Source organism: Rhododendron vialii, chromosome 2a (genome assembly GCF_030253575.1).
Source record: "Rhododendron vialii isolate Sample 1 chromosome 2a, ASM3025357v1".
In the NCBI taxonomy this organism is placed as follows: domain Eukaryota; kingdom Viridiplantae; phylum Streptophyta; class Magnoliopsida; order Ericales; family Ericaceae; genus Rhododendron; species Rhododendron vialii.
In genome coordinates, this window is record NC_080558.1 from 42,744,601 (window position 1) to 42,764,297 (window position 19,697).

The 19,697-nt window shown below is 38.3% G+C and overlaps 2 protein-coding genes and 1 long non-coding RNA gene across 4 annotated transcripts; 2 read left to right on the forward strand and 1 right to left on the reverse strand.

The window, feature by feature from the left end:
* Window positions 1-490: 490 nt before the first annotated feature.
* LOC131317871 (peroxisome biogenesis protein 19-2-like) lies at window positions 491-9,696 on the reverse strand. The gene is made up of 5 exons (XM_058347547.1): window positions 9,476-9,696; window positions 7,163-7,211; window positions 6,690-6,972; window positions 1,924-2,240; window positions 491-983 (listed from the first exon to the last, which is right to left on the reverse strand). The coding sequence occupies exons 1-5, from the start codon at window positions 9,687-9,689 to the stop codon at window positions 938-940; spliced, it is 909 nt and encodes a 302-aa protein (XP_058203530.1). The 5' UTR covers window positions 9,690-9,696; the 3' UTR covers window positions 491-937.
* Window positions 9,697-11,993: 2,297 nt separating this feature from the next.
* LOC131317872 (uncharacterized) lies at window positions 11,994-14,474 on the forward strand. 2 transcript variants are annotated; one of them, XR_009197440.1, is made up of 4 exons: window positions 11,994-12,808; window positions 12,924-13,049; window positions 13,129-13,255; window positions 13,936-14,474. It is a non-coding gene; the product is annotated as an uncharacterized LOC131317872 (long non-coding RNA). The 2 variants fall into 2 exon arrangements; XR_009197439.1 differs by having other exon boundaries at window positions 12,924-13,255.
* A 2,319-nt stretch (window positions 14,475-16,793) lies between these two features.
* On the forward strand, window positions 16,794-19,012 carry LOC131317873 (probable glutathione S-transferase). Its single transcript, XM_058347548.1, has 2 exons — window positions 16,794-17,360; window positions 18,397-19,012. Exons 1-2 carry the CDS (start codon window positions 17,052-17,054, stop codon window positions 18,760-18,762), a joined length of 675 nt encoding a protein of 224 aa, XP_058203531.1. The 5' UTR covers window positions 16,794-17,051; the 3' UTR covers window positions 18,763-19,012.
* The last annotated feature ends 685 nt before the right edge of the window (window positions 19,013-19,697 follow it).

A 19,697-nucleotide genomic window follows, 5' to 3' on the forward strand; every position in this document is an offset into this window, starting at 1 on the left:
CTCCTACAAGAGCTCGAAACCCAACTACATCTGGGATGTATGAAAACACTAGGGCCTAGATGGAGGGGCACAACCAGAACTCGAGGAGTGAGTCCGAGGACAGAAGTGGCAGAGTCGGATCTAAATTCAAGAACGATAGAGAGAATGAGATTTTCTCTACTTATTAAGGAAAAAGTCTCAACTATCTTACGACATAGAGGAAGGACAGGAGGAGGATGAGGAGGAGGGGCTTGGGGTGGGATTCACCTGGGGAAGGGGGAGAAGGCGGTGGCGCAGCGGCTTAGGGCTCTCGACCCTGTTCAGCAACATTAAACGCATTTTAGATTACAAAATTTGCTACCTGCCTATATTGACCTCCTAACCGATGACCCCATGTCCGAAAACCATAGCCTTCATAATTTTAATATCCAATGCATCATTATTTTGGGCATCAGTGCCACGAAACTACAACGGGCATGGCAGTCGAACATTTATTAATCGGAAAAACAAATACAAAATCAAAAGAATATATATTTAGCTGCTTCACTTATACTATTGCACCTTAAATCCCTTCCAAAATCTGTGTCCTGAAGAGCTAAATGAGTCCCGCAAACCTCCACTAATAGGAGTAATTATTCAGTGCCCTTGAGTACCATCACGTGGTGCCCTAGAGCCCTTTAACACCACACATTGACATGGGACCCATACACACGTAATTGTGGGTCCCATGAAAATGTGTGTTGTTGGAGAGCTCCGGAGGTAATGACCAGATTTTCGCCATACAGACAAGACCATGAAAAGCATCAACTGGGCATCCGAATAGATTACAGAGCGAGGTCTGTAAATTTGACAATTTAATTCCATGTGGAGATTTATTTTGTACAAAATATTGCACAAAATTTGTTATGAAAGAACATGAGAAGGCAAGCGGTCAAGCGATGATAGCAAAGTCATTGCCTCACATTATACAACAGTTCTGTTGAGATTCCAGCATTTCAGGGGATCTGCAGAAGAACATCATGTAGTTCAGATACTCAACAGTAAAATTCATCCTTTAATTGTTACTCCCAACATTTCTAAAATAATGCAAAGTCAAACACATGCTAATGAACACATTAATCTTCTAGGACCAATTATGACACACGATAGACGGTATTAGCTCATGGCATGCAGTGAAAAAATTTCGGATCAATTGGACTATGTGTCTATGTGACAAGCTTGGAGCATCTCCAACAGGATTTTGAAATGTACCAAGGGTCGAAAGAACTTAATATGCTTAGAAATGTAGTGTTAAGAGCTAGTTTTTGCTGTTGTTTTCTCTGTTTTGCTAGCTGGTTCTATCAGCTTTCTGTTGCACGGGAATACCCTTGTTATTCCTTGTTTTGGGTTTGTTTACGATAAAATTGTAGCTTACCAACAAGAATAGTATGACGCACGAGTTCACTCTTAGACAGGTAATGTATTTGACATAGAGTGACTATTGGATGCTTATAAGGTATCTACCATGTCATGTGGTACCCAACTTAAATGAGAGAGATAAGAGAGATCCACCTTCAGGTTCATTATAGTGTTTTATTGACCGGAATGGACACTCTTTTCGGGACGGAGGTAGTATGACGCATGAGTTCTCTCTTAGACTGATAACATATCTGACATAGAGCAACTACCATGTCAGGTGGTACCTGACTCAAGTGAGATAGATTAGAGAGTGGCACCTTCAGGTTCATTATAGTGTTCTACCGAACAAGCCGAAGGGCACAATTTGTAAATGGTGTTCTTTGCCACATGGCAACGCTACGTAGTATCCCGTGGACACCAAAAATTTAACTTCCTATGCAATTAGAAAATCACGAGGTAAGTTTAGAATAGACACATGCCATTGATTTATTTTGAATATGCACGGCCATTTTAGATTGCATAGCGTAATGGAATCGGAATACTTACAATTGGCCAAGACTTGACAAATCAAAGTCAGGAGCAAGTTCTTGCACAATATCATTAGGAGGTTGGCCACATTCTTGCATTTTCTGCATGAGTTCAACAATCTTGTTGAAGTTGCCTGGCTCAGTTTCATAAACTTGAATCAGATCCTTTATAAACCCATATTGGTGGGAATAACGCTCATATTCTTCTTTGCTTAATTTCGATTGATGCTCTTCCAACCATTTTGGATATCTTTCTCCAATTTCTTTCATCGGCTCGTGAAGAATTTCTTTTGACAGAAGTTGTTGCATCATGGTCTCCACAATAGACTCCATGTCCTATGCAAGTAGAAAAGATAATGAACACCCATAGATTGTAAATGTTTGGTTCAAACCACAGAAGGGTACAGAAACAAGGAAGCACACAGTAGCAAACAAAAACTATAGTTAAAACCTGTTGAGATCACAATGTATGACAAGTGCTCTGTATACAAGCATCTTGGAATTGTAGGCAGAGTTAAGATTACCAACTTTTATGGTCAAAGACATCTTTACGACTACATCTTTTTCCTTGTAATTTTACAAGCACGTAAACAACCCCATCGTCATGGGCTATTTGGCCACATGGCACATACTAGTAATTTACCAATTGTTCCAAAAACTTCAGTTGCTAGAAAATGGCCCGACAATATATCTCTAGCTATCTAACACCCTCCCTCATGTACAACCTGTCATGCACGTGGAGATACAAATATTCATACATATTTCGAAAGAATGTAAAGGGGAGAAGCACAATGCAAACGGGAAACAAAAGCAGACAGCAAGACTTGAACCCAAGACCTCTCACAATTGTCCCAAAAGCTTAAGCTGTTAGAAAATGGGTCCAATAGTGTATATCAAGCTATATACCACGACATGAGCTACACATCACAGACGGATCATTCGAGCAGTGAGCAAGCCTGTTGGTTTTGGGTATAAATCCCAAGTAAGGAAAATTTGGTGTGATGACAGGTGCAACTATGGATCACTACTAACGACTTGTTTAGTGATGGTAGCCAACAAATGAATTAGACCCTTCCATCCTTTACCTTGTTTTGAAAATCCCAATGAAACTTTAGACCACAACATATGTCTTGGACACTAATCTAAAAATACAAATAAGAAAAACACGAACCCTGCAAATGTTATTCCCGTTAGGAATATGCGGAATCACATAACATCTAAAGAATATGAATGTAGAAAAGAAAACGTACCAACACTACTTTTTTTTTTGATAAGTGAAAATGTACCAACAACACAAACACACAAGAACTTAAGATTTACGTGGTTCATCTAATGTGTGCTACATCCCCGATTGCAATGGCTGTTTACATCAAACAACGTTGTTCCCCAATACTACCTTGTACATAACATAACCAGGGTTACTAACCAGTGAAAATACCCTAATTACCCTTCGTAAACAACGCCTCAGAGGTGGAGCCGCTGAACACCCAGCTTACAGAGTTGTCCTACCATCACCCCCGGACCTTTGATATTATAAGAATACTTCTTCCCCTTATTAAAGAAAAAATGTGAGTGACAGGTCCAAAACAAGCATTTTACTTTACAAAATATTCTTTTGGGGTAAGGGGTACTGGCTTCGTATAAGGAGCTTCTGGATTACACACACACTCACGCACACAGGACAGTGATCCACCTTCAACTTGTCATTCTGAGTTAGCGCTACTAACAGGCAAAAGACACTTCTTCTTCAAGGCGTGAGAAGAAAACCTTCATCCAAGGAAAGCCCAAGCAAGCTAAACTAGGTCTGGGAGACACCATGCAAGGTGTCAGTTTTTCTAGAAGAGTTACCCTTCAAGAAGGACATATCACAATCAGGTTGCAACATGGATGCAGATCTAATCGTGCAGCATATGGTCAACCTCTACCAAATATAAAAACAAATGCTCTCAAAAAAGATATAGATACATGGTTTTGAACTTTAAAATGGCACAGTAACGAGAAAAACCAATCTGGTATGTTATGCAATTATAATTCAAAAAAGTTTGATCATGACTACAGAAAAAATTCATTTTGACCATGGGTTTTGATTTGCATTTTCGGGATCTGAGGCTGGTGGTGAAGTTCCCAACTGATTGGGACTTAAGGCTCGGTTGGGTTTGGAGTCTAGTGGTGAAGTAATGACGACTCCTTTTACAGCTGGCTGCCGGTCCTTAACATACAGACTCCACACAATTTAGCTGATTTGCAGGAAATGGTTCACTACAAATTCTCTCCAAAATAGATCTCCTCAAATTATGAACTGTTAATAAAATTGCAAATTGAATCAGGAACCGTGCCAAATGCTTGCAATAGTAGACACACCATTAATGGAATTCGCTGCTCTGTGGTTAGGTTTTCTAACAGAGATTGTTTGGTGAATCAGGATATTTGAGAATCTAAGCAAATCTACCAGTAGTTGTGTTCCAACTGTCAACGTACTGTGGCCATCAGGAAAAGTAGTTGTAAACAAATGTTGGGCATTTCCTATGATGTAGTTAACCTTTTCCTCATAATGGTGAATTTTACACTGAAAACAGATCTACAAAAAGATTTGGGGAAAATTCTATTGGAAAACTGATTTTTCGAAGAGAATTTCATATCATTTCAATATTTACTAATTGTAACTGGTGGGTCTATTAATTGGAATTTCCATGACGAATCTCAATGACCCTGTGTCTAAGTATGCTTCTGTTGTGTGGCAAAAGAAATGGTCTCTTCAGCTAAATTTCATCCTCTACAAATTCTTGATAGTGCTCACTCTACCGAAATAATTATGATGATACATAGCTCAAATTCCACGGAATAAGACAAGGCCATCACCTGGTCTGAAGAAAAAAAATTAGTGAATCCTACTTCGATGCTTGAAGGCCTTGAAATTTATGTAGTGTGTTTTAGAAGCTCAAAAACAGCACATAGTAACTCTGTCAGGGAGGAAAAAATCCTAGAGTAACTGCTGATTTCAAACTATCCAACTAACAGTTTAAAACATTTTTTTATTAGCACGTCTATATCCCGCATGATGATGAGTTACACTGGAAAGGATTTTGAGGTTGAGAAAGTAATTACTTTTCTTCGAAGTTCAAACCAGAGTTTATCCTAACTTAAGGAATCTTTGCAATAAGTAAACTTAACCTCTGTCACAGAGTATGCAAACTGTCACAAGTAGCTGCCACACAATTTTTTCACCTAAATGGTTTTCTGCATATTTATTTGGTTGCACAAGGGAAGACAATAATATTCATAGAACAGGAACTGCAACATGGAAGAAGCTGTGCCATCAAAACGTTGATCCCTTCTACTGCTAATAATGAAGCTATTAGATTTTCTGATTTAGAAGCTAAAAGGTCCATTCCTTATACTATTCTATACACATTCCACAATTTGGAGCCCCAGCCTGAACTTTTCAAGTGGAATGGATCACGCCTCTTTGTGGATGCTTCCATTCCAAATCAGAGGATACTGCAAGTCTGCAAAGTTCTAGGTTTCCCCTTCTTTTTTTTCTTATTCTTCTCTCTCTGTGATGTGTTGGGGGGTTAACCGGAAAGTGTCCTTTCACCCAGATGCCCAAGTTTCACCTGCTTGCTAAAATCACTACAATCTAGAAGCTCCCAAGTACCTCAGCTTGAGCCTGCCAACACACCGGATCTGATATGGTACAATGCCAATCCGACAATCCGAAAACCAACAGATCGGATTCAAATACATGCGATCTGTTTACAAGTCCAATCCAATAATTTTAATTTTGGTTTTTTGAAGTATTGTGTATTTAGATGCGAATCCAAGATTTCAAGTGGTGGATTTTGGGCTTGTATGCTTAATTATTGAATAGGATAACATTGTCGTACCAGATATCCAATTTTTTGGATTGACGTTAAAGGATTTGCAAAAATCTGATTGGGACTGGGTTTAGATTTTTTTATAACCAGATCCGATACGGATCTTTTCGGATTCGGATAAAATCCGGTTCATTGACGTGCCTACCTTGGCCAAAAAAAGAGAAGATTACCATCAGAAGTGGATTATGTAATTCAAATGCTCTTCCACAAGGCTTTCAAGACGGGTCTGATGATATATTTTTGAACCCTGCTAACCACACATACATCTGTGCACAGATTTTTATTGTGGGACCCACCACGGGTCCCACACAAATGATTCGAGCTGTTCATTAAATGTAAAATATTTTTTCAAGAGTCCCTGTTAAAATTCAGCTCAATCTAATACCTATAAGTGCTCCATCCAATCATCTAAATTTTCGGATAATGAAAAGTTAGATGATTAGATCAAGCACCTATAGTTATTGGATTGAGCTAATTTTTTACGGGGACCCTTGAAAAAATATTTTACATTTAATGAACGGCTCAGATCATTTGTGTGGGACCCATGGTTGGTCCCACAACAAAATCTGTGCACAGATGTATGTGTGGTCAGATTTATTGTATATATTCCAAGGGTTTTCTTCAAGTAAATAACCACAATATGTTTCCTTATGCTGATGCACTAAACTTATCATGGAAGGTTGCACAAGCCCCAGGAAATGAACCATTAATCGATTTGCAAACGCTTAATCATAAACACCATGGCGATTCCAGATTCACATTGAGAAACACAAGGTGAAATTACGTTTCTAAGTGAGTTCACAATTCTACAGTTACTAAGCACACAGTCACCACTAACAAAGATAATCTTGAAATCCAATAACTAAGGCAAGCAAAACTCTAACCCTGATTCAGAAATTAAGCAACATACCTGAGTCCCAGCAAGCTCCTCAAACTGCTTTGCCCAATCCTCCATCATTGCATCATTCTCGATATCCCCTGCACCAGGTCTGGTACCTATTGACTCCAAACCCTTGACAGCCTCCCTAGTCTGTTCTGTCAGCTTATCAAGTGCCTCAGATACATGCGAGTCCTTTGAAACCTTTTGCTTGCCCTTTTTCTTACTTCTCAAGTCAGGCAAACCCATCCCCAATCCTTGGACGTCACTAGCCATACTAGAACTCTCTGGGTTCTTCACACCATCGTCTCCACTCCTGTCACCAAGTTTATGTATTTCCTTCACAGCCAGTAACCAAATCCCAAAACTTTGAATAATTCTAGTTGCATGCGCAAGCATATAAAGATTTATACCTATCAATACAAGTGCACAAACACACGAGAGAGAGAGAGAGAGAGAGAGAGAGAGAGAGAGAGAGAGAGAGAGAGAGAGAGAGAGAGAGAGACCTCTGAGCCGAAGAACTAAGATTGAGGTTTTGGAAATCGTCCAGAGCACCTGAAATGATTCAATGGTACTAAAGCTCAAGTTAATAAATACATGCATACATGTACTAACTAAACTTGCAGGTTATATACTAACTACTTAACAACACCTAGTAGAGGGTTTATGAAGAAATAAGTAATCTACTCATTGAAGATTCCCGACAAATTTACAGTAAAAAATTTTCACCGTTTATAGTCATTAGTTCTCAAGTCTCAAGAGCTTTGTTCCCTAATTTCTCGAAACCCCTTTTCATCAATGGTTTCTAGAGGTTCTTTTTGTTCTTTTGCCATTGTGTATGCAATTATCGTTTGGAAAGCAACATGGCAAACCATATGCCTGCCAAAAGAAAAGGAAAACCATGTATGCTCAATGCACACGCAAAACGATTCAAACGAATGCAACCCCCCAACAATTACCGCTAGAACAAAACCCAAATCATATATTGGAGAGGACAAAGCAGAGTTTGTAACAGAACTACCAAGGCTGCTTTAGCAAGCCATTCAAAAACAAACTTTAAGTGCCTTATAAGTATCACTCTCAACACATCAGGCCTCACGAATGGTCCACACGTAAGATAGGGGTCCTACATGGAACGTGTGAGTACTGAGCGTCTAAAATGACAAACAACTCAAGATTTCACCAAATCCACCATGGGAATTACCACACATAACGTGGGAAGCAATCTGGGAAGGCAAGCAAACACAGCAGTGCATACCACAAGGTGGCGAAGAGCCCAAGCTCAAAGTCAGGGCTTAGACACGAAAAACCTATACCGTGGGATTCTGAGGTTGTGGCTTGGGGGCTAAAGAAGAAGGCGAAGCCGGGTCCAGTGGCCCGTTGGCACAGCTTATTCAGGTTGTTCTAGTGAGAGATAGAGCAGCGGCATTCAGGCTCTTCTAAGGAATCTTGAATATTAAGGCATACCATAATGGAATGATACACTCCATAATCAACATGTAATATCCAATTACTCTAGATGAGGGTTCAACCCACATGACACTCTAACTATAACAGGAGGATTGCACTGCCCTCATCGTGTGCCCCAGGTGCTAGTATATGTACTCCTTGTCAGCAGTTTCCTACACCAAGATAGCCCAGTAATCGTTTCAATGTCAACTTAGTAGGTCTTAGCAAGATGAGTTGAAGAATCTATGGCTAGACCAATGCTAATGGGATGCCTCAAGTTAGTTACATGATATAACTAAATTAATGTATCATACAAAAAATTCATTCTTCTTCCAATCTAATCAGCTATTAGTCTCATCTTATTATCATACAGTGTTATTAAGAATGTGCATCCAACTGAAATAAATGGACAACACGAACTACTATTGAACTTGCCCAAATCACACAGAGAAAACAAACACAAAAGATTATCAGATTGCATGATCAAAAAACTCTATGGCGGCAACATTGCAAAAAAAAAAAATCAAATCAAGGGATAAATACCCAGTGGTGGACACAAGGGTGTGCCAGGGAGTGCCCGGGCCCCTACGCAACTCCAAATATTCTCACTTACTATACTAGTTTTTCATGTTAATTTAGAAAAATTCTATGGGATTGGCCCCTACAAGTTCTTGGAGTGGAAAAAATTCATATATCAACTTATCAATCAATCCATTAGTCCTCTCGTATAACATTAAACGGCGGTTACGCACATATACACAATCTCATCTCTTTTCTCAAACCTCACAAGTAGCAATATATACATTTGAAAAAGATTTTTTGTAATCAATATAAAAATACATGTGGTTCGGTCCACTGCTAGGCACAAATCATGCGTTCATGCGTCCGCCACTGTATATACCCATACTAAAAAAAGGCTTTCAACATCAATAATCAAGATTTATGTTGGCACCATAGTCACACAATCTTTTAAAATGTCCTGCGCTCCCGCTCTCAATCATCGCACCGCATCCACGCTCTCAATCCTTGCTCTCGCAGATTTTAGTAGGTCGGGATGTGTTTCGTAGACGCTTTGAACACTTTGACACTCGTACTTACGCTCCCGCACAGGTTGGCACTCAATACCAAAGAATATAGACATAATTTGCGTAACCTAACTTCAAAGGAGAAATAGTACTCTGCGTTCAGGACTACAGTTAAACTGACAGCACAACATCAAATTTATTCATTTCGTTGGTGCCCTGAGTATTAAACAGGAAAAACGAAAAGGCTTGATGGTTACGGAAATTCAATCCACAGAGTGTAGTCACACAAAGACACCAACATATAGGCATGTGTATATGTATATAGAGACAAACAGAATTTCTTACTGTCAAGGAGTTGGTCTAAATCGTCGGAGTGTTCGGCCATCGATGCTCTCTCTCCAATCCTCTGTTCGACTCTCTCTCTCTCAGCCGTTATATCTGGGCAATGGCGTGACGTTATCCGGCGGAGCAGCCGACAAGACCTAGCTGGATGGGCTTTCTTGGTAGGTGGGTCACGAACAAAAACGGACGGCCAAGATTGCTGTTTATGTACCCACATGGAAGTGTTTGCTCTCGGAAATGACGTAAATCTCACTACAAAATGATATTATGCTTATAAAAAAAATGTATTATATGGGTGGGACTTATACCATTTCAACCAATAAGAGAAATGATAATGTTCACCATCTTTTAAAGAAGAGAGTGAACAAAATTGCGCTATTTACATGCTTGGATTTTTTTCCACCAACTAAAATTTCAAATGAGTATGTATTTTTTAAATTAAAGGTAATATATTATGAGAAGACGATCTGCTTCGTAAAACAAAAAATAAATACTTAGAAAAATAAGAATTTCACCGAAATGGGCCTTATAACAAAACAACTCAGTCGGATATCGGTACCGATGCTAATGGATTGATCAGCTCGTTTAGTTTTTTTCTTTCTATATAATAAAAGCAGAGATCAAAGATAGAATGAATGATAAAAGTCCTTCAAAATATCCGGTTGCCTTGAAATATTTTAAACAAATCAATCTAACGGAGAGATAGGTCCCACACAATCTATTATATGTCTAGGGTGTACCATAGTTTGATTGTTATCAAAGTAAGCCACCTTTCTCAATTGTATTCCGTCCATTTCATTTTGTTTGCTTCATGCGAAAAGTCATGTCATTTTAACCTCAAGCAAAAAAAGTTCTTTCCAGAATAATTTTTTATTTTTTGTACCGTTCTAAAGTACTCGTTAAGATCTTTGGTACAAAAAATTTCAAAAAATCATTTCGGGAACTAGCTTATCTTTGGAGATCAAATTGTCAGCACAAAAATGGGACACGGGTAGTATTATTTTTTAAATTGAGATACTGAAAAAGTTATATACATATTTTTAATTTAAAAATGACACGATTATTCGTATTGGTCGATAAGAAAAAAGTAAGTATGAATATTTTTTTCATCACTTATTATCAGAAGAACGTATACTACGCCAATACCTACCCAAAAATCAATAAGGGGTGTCAATTTTCTCTTCATACACGTTGGCCTCCAACCTGACTGCATGTAATTTGAATGATTGCTGAGTCAAGGGCCTTGGTTAGGGTATTAACTATTAATTAGCACTATCCTTTACATTTTGAAATTTATTCCTGTAGCAGATAGTACTTTCTATAATCTCTGGTTTTGGCCCTCGAAAAGTTAGGGCCGACTCTGGTTTTAGTCACATAAGGCCATGGTTGATTCGTTGGCTTGGAAAAGGGAGAACATTGGTGTGGAATAAGGCTAGGTTTCTGGCAATTTTGTTGACATGATACAAACCGAAAATAGAGCGTTCCTCTGAATATAACAGTTGCAGATAAATCTTTCCTGGATCAATTTTCGAACTACAATCACGCGAACCTAGTCTAGTCACAACTGCAGCTTCTGCCTTACATAACAGTTGCAGATAAAAAACGCTACCGGAAGAATAGAAGAAGCGTGGCATTATATGACTTTGGTGGAAATTTCGGTTGCTACTGGATGATGAGGTACCTAAAATTGTATTGAATCACTCCCTGCAGTTGAAATTTATGCCAATGATTTACACTTCGTTGCCACTATGGTCCTAAACTTTTTGTGAGCTCATTCTTAGAATGCTAAACATAGAAAAGACCATACTCAATCGGTTAGAATATTGTTCGATATCAATTACAGTTGAAAACTATGACAGCAGCTATTGGAGAAAAATCATCCGATCGACCAACTTCAGATATGGCAGTCTTGTGTTCAACCTATGCTGATAACGCCTTGGCTGCAATCCTCTTACGCTTGTGAGTTCCTTGGTGCCAAAGCCGGAACTAAACAAAAAAAAACAGCAGGCATTACTCGGTTTTGCATTCAGAAGAGTATTGGCAAATGCTCAGGGTAAGGCGCTTTTGCTTGAACTGCAACTTATCACCAACCACTGTAATAAACAATCACGGAGGAAATAAAGAATCTGCACCTCCAAATCAATTACTCGTTTACATTCTGTGGGACACTTCTTTCATTGCTATTGCTGATGGAATGAATATAAACAGTGATATTCTTCTCATCACTGTTCTTCATTTTCATTGACATGCCTCACATTGTTTCCTTGTTAATAATTTTAGTTCAATCCAAAGCATATGCAGTAACTGTAGATAACTGAAGGGCGGCTTACCTTCTTGCGAACTAAGAGCCGGCTACAAATCTTCTAGAAACCCAAACAGCATATCCCTAATCCCTCTAAAATTTAGAACGCTCTAAAATACAATAGCCTCAATCTGTAACAAAATTTTCATATCATTCACGATTGAAAAACCTAGCATCACCATAGTTATATTCCGTGCAGCTGCTGCTAGAGTTGTATGGAAGTTTGTCAAAACCTTGACTTGTACACATTTGTAGTGGTTAGGACCTAGCGTTGCTTTAGTTTTGAAGTGTTTATGGGATACCTGCCTTGTGTACAATACTGTCTCATAGTTCTTAGCTGATTTTTACTACTTTAGACATACCAGTTTTGGAATCATACTGCAGAAGTTACGCTCTTTTGTTCTTAAGAAGAAGTTGTAGCTCTCTGCCATGCTTTTGCCTTTTTCTTTTTTTCATTTGGAGTATAGTAGCATATTACTGCCCGGAAAATGATTCTTTAGTGTATGTTGATCCTTGCTTTTCTGTCTGATCAGATGAGATACGGGCAACAATTTGCGGCTTAAGAAGATATGGGCAACAATTTCCTATTTCCTTGTTGAACTAGCTTTTTAGACTAATTTGAGTATGAGGGCGAGCACCGAGTGATTCAAATTTCTGTTCATTGTGAAGATACGTTGCCTTAAAAAATAACCACAAGATTGGGGCCACTGGGCTCAGTAGGCTTGCTGTGCTTTTCCGGGCTCATATAAGTGATTCAAATGGTTCATTCTTGTTCCGTAAAGTTTGTAATGACCACAGTAATGGGATAGAGGTATCAAGATGAACAAAACATGTTTTGCTTTAGTTTTGAAGTATTTACTGCATTCTGATAACTGCTTTTGCTACTTCCCTTGGGGATGCTTTAACAACTACTTCTGCCTTGTATAGCAGTTTTAGATAACAAACTTATTGAATTCCTATCCGCCTTGGAAGAACAGAAGCTTTGTGGCTTCATAGGACTTGGGTGGGGAGTTTGGATTCTGCTTGATGCTTAGGTAACAGATGGGTTGAATGACTATCTGCAGTAGGAATTTTCGCTAATTATTGAGCTTCTTTGTAAATATGGTCCTGTAACTTTTTTTTGAATATATTCTTGAAATGATAATGTAGTTGAAAACAAAGCAGTCAGAAAGTAACTAGAAGCTGAAAGTTACATGGGCTTGAGATGAAGCATGTGGGATGAACCCACTAGGGTGGCTCACGGGTTAAGGTTGTCACTTGTCCCAAAGACGAAATGTAAGTTTGGCAGTCTTGTTCAACTGTTGCTAAATTCACTTTTTCCATGATTCTATGACGCTTGTGTGTTCTTCTTTAGGCCATTAAGAACTTAAACAAAAAAAAACAGCAGGCATTACTCAGTTTTACAGTAGGCGAGTTTGCAAATCCTCAAAGCAAGGCTTTTGGTTGAAATAGCCAGCTCATTGTATTCTCCTTTTTTCACGGTGAGATTCCTATGCTGATCTTTGCCCGTCAATCTTTGTGTGATTACTCAACTTTCTGCATTCGTTGTCATGAATCATCTCACAATAATCTCAATATCACATTTCCTTGTTTCTTTTTTTGACTCAGCTAGTTCTCTCTGACATGCCTAATTTAGCAGCCAACCTCGTGAAACAATAGTCCCGTAAGACTAGCTCTCATTAGCCTGATCAATTGCAGAACAAGCATATGGCAGAGCAAAATGGCTTCTTTTACCTTTGTACAATACCTATAGAAGATCAGATTACCCACCAATGTCCCACTTGTTTGATGTTTGTGCTTTTCCTGCTCAAATCTGTGCTATTTTCTTTTTTCTGCTCATATTGATCTTATTATTTGAACTAAAAAAACTGAATTACACACTCACTTTAAGTTCAAGATCAACTCACTACTATTCACTTTTGACATAATTGGAATGTAGAAACCATAGCGTAATACCATTTTAAGATCTCGCCTAGCTTGCAGCCAATAGAAAAACTATGCAAATCTCACTTTCAAATTTTATTGAATTACTCCCTGCAGTTGAAATTTATGCCAATGTAGTGTCCTTGCCACTATGGTCCTAAAACTCTTTGTGAGCTCATTCTATACATAGAATAGACCTTACTCAATCAGATATAATATTGTTCAATGTCAATTACAGTTGAAAAACATGACAGCAGCTGTCGGAGAAAAATCATCCGACCAACTTCAGATTTGGCAGTCTTGTGTTCAACCTCTGCTGATAATGCCTTGGGTGCAATCCTCTTACACTTGTGAGTTCCTTGGTACCAAACCCGGAACTAAACAAAAAAAAACAGCAGGCATTAGTCGGTTTTGCATTCAGAAGAATATTGGCAAATGCTCAAGGTACGTCGCTTTTGCTTGAAATGCAACTTATCACCAACCACTGTAATAAACAATCATGGAGGAAATAAATAATCTGCACCTCTGAATCAATTGCTTGTTTACAATCTGTGGGACACTTCTTTCACAGGTATTGCTGATGGAATGAATATAAACAGTGATATTCTTCTTATGAGTGTTCTTCATTTTTCACTGACATGACTAATGTTTCCATGAGCATATGCAGTAATTGTAGATAACTGATGGACGGCTTACCTTCTTGCGAACTAAGAGACGGCTAAAAATCTGCTAGAAACCCAAACGGCATATCCCTAATCCCTCTAAAATTTAGAACGCACTAAAAATACAATAGCCTCAATCAGTAACACGCTTTACCCGAAATCATCAATGCTTTACCTGCAGTCGTTGATTTTGTTGCCCAAGGATGAAGAAAATGAACTTTTCTGATAAATTTCTGAAGGCAGAAGGTTCTTTTTCTAATTGCAATGGAAGCTAGGCAATAAGGATGTAAGGTTGGAGGCAGAGTTGGGAAGGGAAAAACTGCTATGGATTTGACCCAAAATATCACCCCGAATGCAACCATGCAAGGAATATTCAACAAAAACACAAACAAAAGCACGACACAGAGATGTACTACATCTTTTTGCTACACTTGTATTATTTCGTCGATTGATTACATATATTTAGACCCCGTTCTGCCTAACTTTTAGCACTTTTTGGAGATTTCGTCCTTATTAAAAAAATACAATCGTTAGTTTTGCACCAAACTTTTTTGAATTATTGATTCATCTCGACAAGAAGGGTCGTAAAAGTAAAGTAAAAAAAATTATTTTTACCCAAATATTTTTGAAAATATCTAATTTTAAACCAAAAAAAGCCAACTTTTATTTATTTATTTTGGCTGAAAAGAGGTTATTTCTCAAAATATTTAGGTAAAAGTCATAATTTTTTACTTTTCCTATTCATCTTGACGAGACGAATTGGAAAACCAAAAAAGTGAGGCGCTAAACTAACAAATGCGGAAAAAATTTGAATAAGGACAAAACTAAAAAAAAAAAGTCCTAAAAATTCTTAGTGGAAGAACAATACTGAGTTGTGAAGCGAAGAAGTCAGCTTGAGATTGGTCTCAATCTCCAAGCAATTCATGTAACAACCATTCATTGAATTTGACCAATCCTTGGACTATTCTAATGTCTAAGTTTTCAACATTCTCAACCTTAAGCTCCACCAGCATTCTTCAGGTACATTAAGTAAAAAAAAGAAGAAGTGCTTTCCAAGAGAGTGGAGTGTCCCCCGCCGTATCCGTATCTCCATTTTTTTAGAATTTTCGTATCCTCATGTTTGTATCCGTGTCCGTGCTACATAGGATTTCCGTAAGCTTTTTTAGCCGGTTCTTATTCTTCAAAGGGGGAATGCCCTCCTTCAGTGGTCTTCAATACTTTGTATTCTTCTATTTATGTAGCTATATTTTATCCATTAACAAGCAAGCATCATATTAATAAATATGCTTTCCAAGAGAGAGCTGCTATTCCCCCCTCCCCTGACACACACCCCTCCCGGCCCCACCACCCCTTTTCCGGAATTACCCCGCCCCTTTCTCTCTCTCTCTCTCTCTCTCTTTCTTCTTTTTCTTCTTTCTTTCTTTACAGTTTCTTTCTTTCTTTCTTTCTTTTCCTTTTCTTTCCAGTTTAATTTTTTTTTTCATTTTCTTTCTTTCTAGTTTGAATTTTTTTTTCTCTTAATAGGTTCGAGTCTAATTTTAGGCTTTGTAAAGTAATTAAGAAAAAAAAAATGTTTCAATTGATCATGTTTATACGACTGTTTTTTTTTTCTTTTTTTGTCCTTTATAGATTAAAAAATATAGTTACGAAAATAAGTATTTCAATTTTCAATCCGTTTGAATCAGTACAAAGATGCTATTTTTTCTGATCATTTCATCCTAAATGGTCGTAATAAATTTTTGGTTCCAAAGCCTTTCAATGGACATCCTAAGAGAGTCTTAGAACTAAAAAATAAGTCTTAGGGTGTTTTGTTGAAAGGCCTTAAAAAGATATGAGTAATTAAATAAAGAAATAAATTAAAATAATATAATCAGAATAAAAAAATCTTCACACCCGTTCAAACGCATTAAAAATTGAAGCACTTAATTTTTTAACCATATTTTTTAATATATATAAAAGGTCTAAAAAAATTAAGTGCTTAAATTTTCGCTCCGTTTGAAAGGGTGCAAAGATCTTGTCAATATAATAAGAATAACAAGATCTTTGCACCGATTCAAACGGATGGAAAATTTGAGCAATTAATTTTTTTAGACCGTTTATATATTAAAAAATATAATTAAAAAATTAAGTACTTCAATTTTTAATGCGTTTGAATAGGTGTGAAGATCTTTTTATTTTGATCATATTATTCTAAAGAGACATAATCAAATTTTGTCTCTAATGCTCTCATAATTACGTTTTTGCTCCATAGGATTGCAAATTGATGGTGAGAATTTTTTTTTAACCCAAACGTCGCCGTTTGGGGCTAGCAGAGCCCAGACCAATTAAAATGGCGGAGAGAGGTAATTAAAAGGGCTGAGGAAGGGTAAAAGAGGAAAAAAGATGTGGGACCGGGAGGGGTGTGGTGTCAGGGGGGGTGGGAAAAGCAATTTACTTCCAAGAAAGTGCCCAGATCGGCTTTCCAAGAAAGTCAAAAATTGTGCTTTCCAAGAAAGCGCTTAGATCTTAAAACTATAATTTAAATATTCAGCGTCCTTGAAAGCTCATCATATTCATCCATCAACGATCATTGGGTTGCGATTGGATCCCTCGAAGCCCGCCGCACAAGACATCTCTCTATTAAATTCCGCAACACAAGAAGCCTACAGGCCCTCTCAATCCTGCACCACAGCTGGAACTTGGCAAAACAATTATGGGAGAAGTGAAGGTGATTGGCGCAACCACGAGCCTTTTTTGCACCAGAGTGGAGTGGGCTATCAAGCTGAAAGGGGTGGAATACGAGTACATACAAGAAGACGTGCGCAACAAGAGTCCCTTGCTTCTGAAGCACAACCCGGTGCACAAGAAGGTCCCGGTGATTCTCCACGGCGGCAGGGCTGTTGCCGAGTCCCTCGTTATCCTCGAGTACATTGATGATACCTGGAAACAGAATCCTCTGTTGCCTGAAGATCCGTATGAGAGAAGCACGGCTCGTTTCTGGGCTAAATTCAGCGATGACAAGGTACGAATATCGGTTTCAAATTCCCTACCATGGTGTAATAGAGCCATGTATATAGACTCAGTTAATTCAAATTGATTGCGATTATTGTTAGGACTTGCAATGCCTATCAATATTCGCCAAGTATTCGTTAATCGGCCTAAATTATCTTAGGCTTCCACGACTGTCTTACTAGTACAATTTGGATCATTCACTTTTTCTCCAAATCCACTCTTTTTTCTCATGGGAATGACTTCGGTGTCCCCGGTCATTTTGGGGACACCGTAACTTTTGGCATAACAAAACCATTATGAGCATAACCAAAATCTATTACAAGCATAACAGAACCATAGCAAAGCATAACCAGAACCATAGCAAGGCATAACTTGTTTGTTATGCCTTAGTTGGGTTTGGTTACGCCTTGGTTAGTTTTTTGGATATTTCTTGGTTATGTCTTGTTTGGGTTCTGTTATGCTTGTAATGAGTTTTAATTATACTCATAATGGTAAAGTTATGCCAAAAATTACGGTGTCCCCAAAATGACCGGCGACACCATAGCATCATGCTCTAATTATTTGAGTAAGTTAAGAAGATGTCCTTCTGTTTAAGTGCACAAATTTTTTTCCCTTTACCTCTCCCTAATGGTGATGAAAGAAAATGAAGTACTTTTACTTGAAAAGTAATTTGCGAAAAAGTTTCTTTGAAAATTAGAGCAATGCTACGGACACAGACGGCTCTTCACAGATGCGGAAACAAATGTGTCTGTAGTCGTCTGATGCACGTGGTTCCACACAGTAGACATGGAGCCCACACACATTGGACGGTTCCAGACATGTGTGTCTGGACCTGCTCACTGATATTTGTGAAAATAAATCTAGACTGATAGTCAGTCCTCATATAGGTTATGCAAGTTTTTTATCTCTTGGTTAACCTTTGAAAAACGTAAACAAAGATTAGACAGGCCAATGTCACAATGGCAAACGCCACGCGAGACCAAACATGCCAAGAAGGCTACACCAACCAAAACTAATTGTGATTTTTTCTACTTTCTCGACTCCAGTGTATCTTCGGTGCATTTGATGCTTGCAAAGCTGAAGGAGAAGAAAAGGAGAAGGCTATAGAGTCTGCAAGAGAATCACTATCATTTCTTGAGGAACAAATAGAAGGGAAAACGTTTTTCGGCGGCGAAAAGATAGGCTTTCTGGATTTAGCAGTTGGTTGGATCCCTCTTTGGCTTGGAGTAATGGAACAAGTTGGAGAGATGAAACTACTTGACGCCGAGAAATTCCCTTCCCTCCATGAGTGGTCTCAAAACTTCATCAAGATTCCACTGATCAAAGAAGCCTTGCCCCCAAGAGAAAAGTTGGTTGACTACTTCACTGCCAGTGTCAACTACATGCGTTCCTTAGCTTCGCAGAAGCAGTAAATTGATGGAATTCATTTTGTAGTCCTCGTGATTTGATAAACAAATGAATAAGATCGATCGAGAGTCGTTCATTTCCTATGTCTCAAATTTAGATTTTCTCTTGGGTTGTGGTAAAATCGGATTTCTGGGCATGCTTATGCCTTGTAGCAGACTATTGAGAGAGCTAGTCTTATTTGTACCTGTTTGTTTGTACTTGTTTACCATGGATATTTGAAGCAAAATACATTCAGTTTGTTTGGAAAGTATAAAACAATCTCAGGAAGCCAGATACAGATGGGATTCAATTTCCATATGTTCTACACACATTCATTAGCATGGCAATTGTAGGCAGTAACGGCTAAAGAAAGCTGAAAAACCAAGATAAATGGCCGGCGTCAATGGACCCAAAATCGAGAGTGACTCTATGTTTAAAATAGGACAGGTGAAAGTGATTGGAACATCCCTGACCTTGTGAGGCTTTGCTCCAGCTTTAATCAGAAACTTCGCTAGTGAAAGATGTTGGCTTGGTCCCCCGGATATTAGTAGAGGTACACGTAAGTTGGCTGGACATCCTAAATTACTAGAAAAGAAGTTAATGGAACTTCCCCAACCTCTGTTGTTCTGGCATTGACTGATGCAAACTTTGTCTAAAATACAGATGAACTGGAAAATTTACTAAGTTAGTAAAGATTAAAGAAATATATCAACTAAACTCTATGCGATAGTTGGAAGAGAAAACCATCATTCCTCCTTATCTTTTTGTTGCTCTAATTCTCATGCCGAATTTTGGCAAGGCATTGTGCCAAGATTGGTACATGGTGGCAATATCGATTTTTATTCTCTTTCTCTCTCTCACTAATGCTATTTGAAGTTAAATTTCATAATGAAAAGAAATAGCATTTCTGGCAGCGGAGAAGAGGTTGCTACGTTTAGCATTTCGTGAAAAAAAGTTTGCG

Bases quoted from the DNA above. Each gene is read 5' to 3' on its own strand.
- LOC131317871 (XM_058347547.1), bottom strand. From the start codon at position 9,689: ATGTGGGTACATAAACAGCAATCTTGGCCGTCCGTTTTTGTTCGTGAC. The intron at 2,241-6,689 runs GTATGTTGCTTA...CTACTTGCATAG, and splicing joins AGGAGCTTGCTGGGACTCAG to GACATGGAGTCTATTGTGGA. The intron at 984-1,923 runs GTAAGTATTCCG...GTTCTTCTGCAG, and splicing joins TTGTCAAGTCTTGGCCAATT to ATCCCCTGAAATGCTGGAAT.
- LOC131317873 (XM_058347548.1), top strand. From the start codon at position 17,052: ATGGGAGAAGTGAAGGTGATTGGCGCAACCACGAGCCTTTTTTGCACC. The intron at 17,361-18,396 runs GTACGAATATCG...TCTCGACTCCAG, and splicing joins CTAAATTCAGCGATGACAAG to TGTATCTTCGGTGCATTTGA.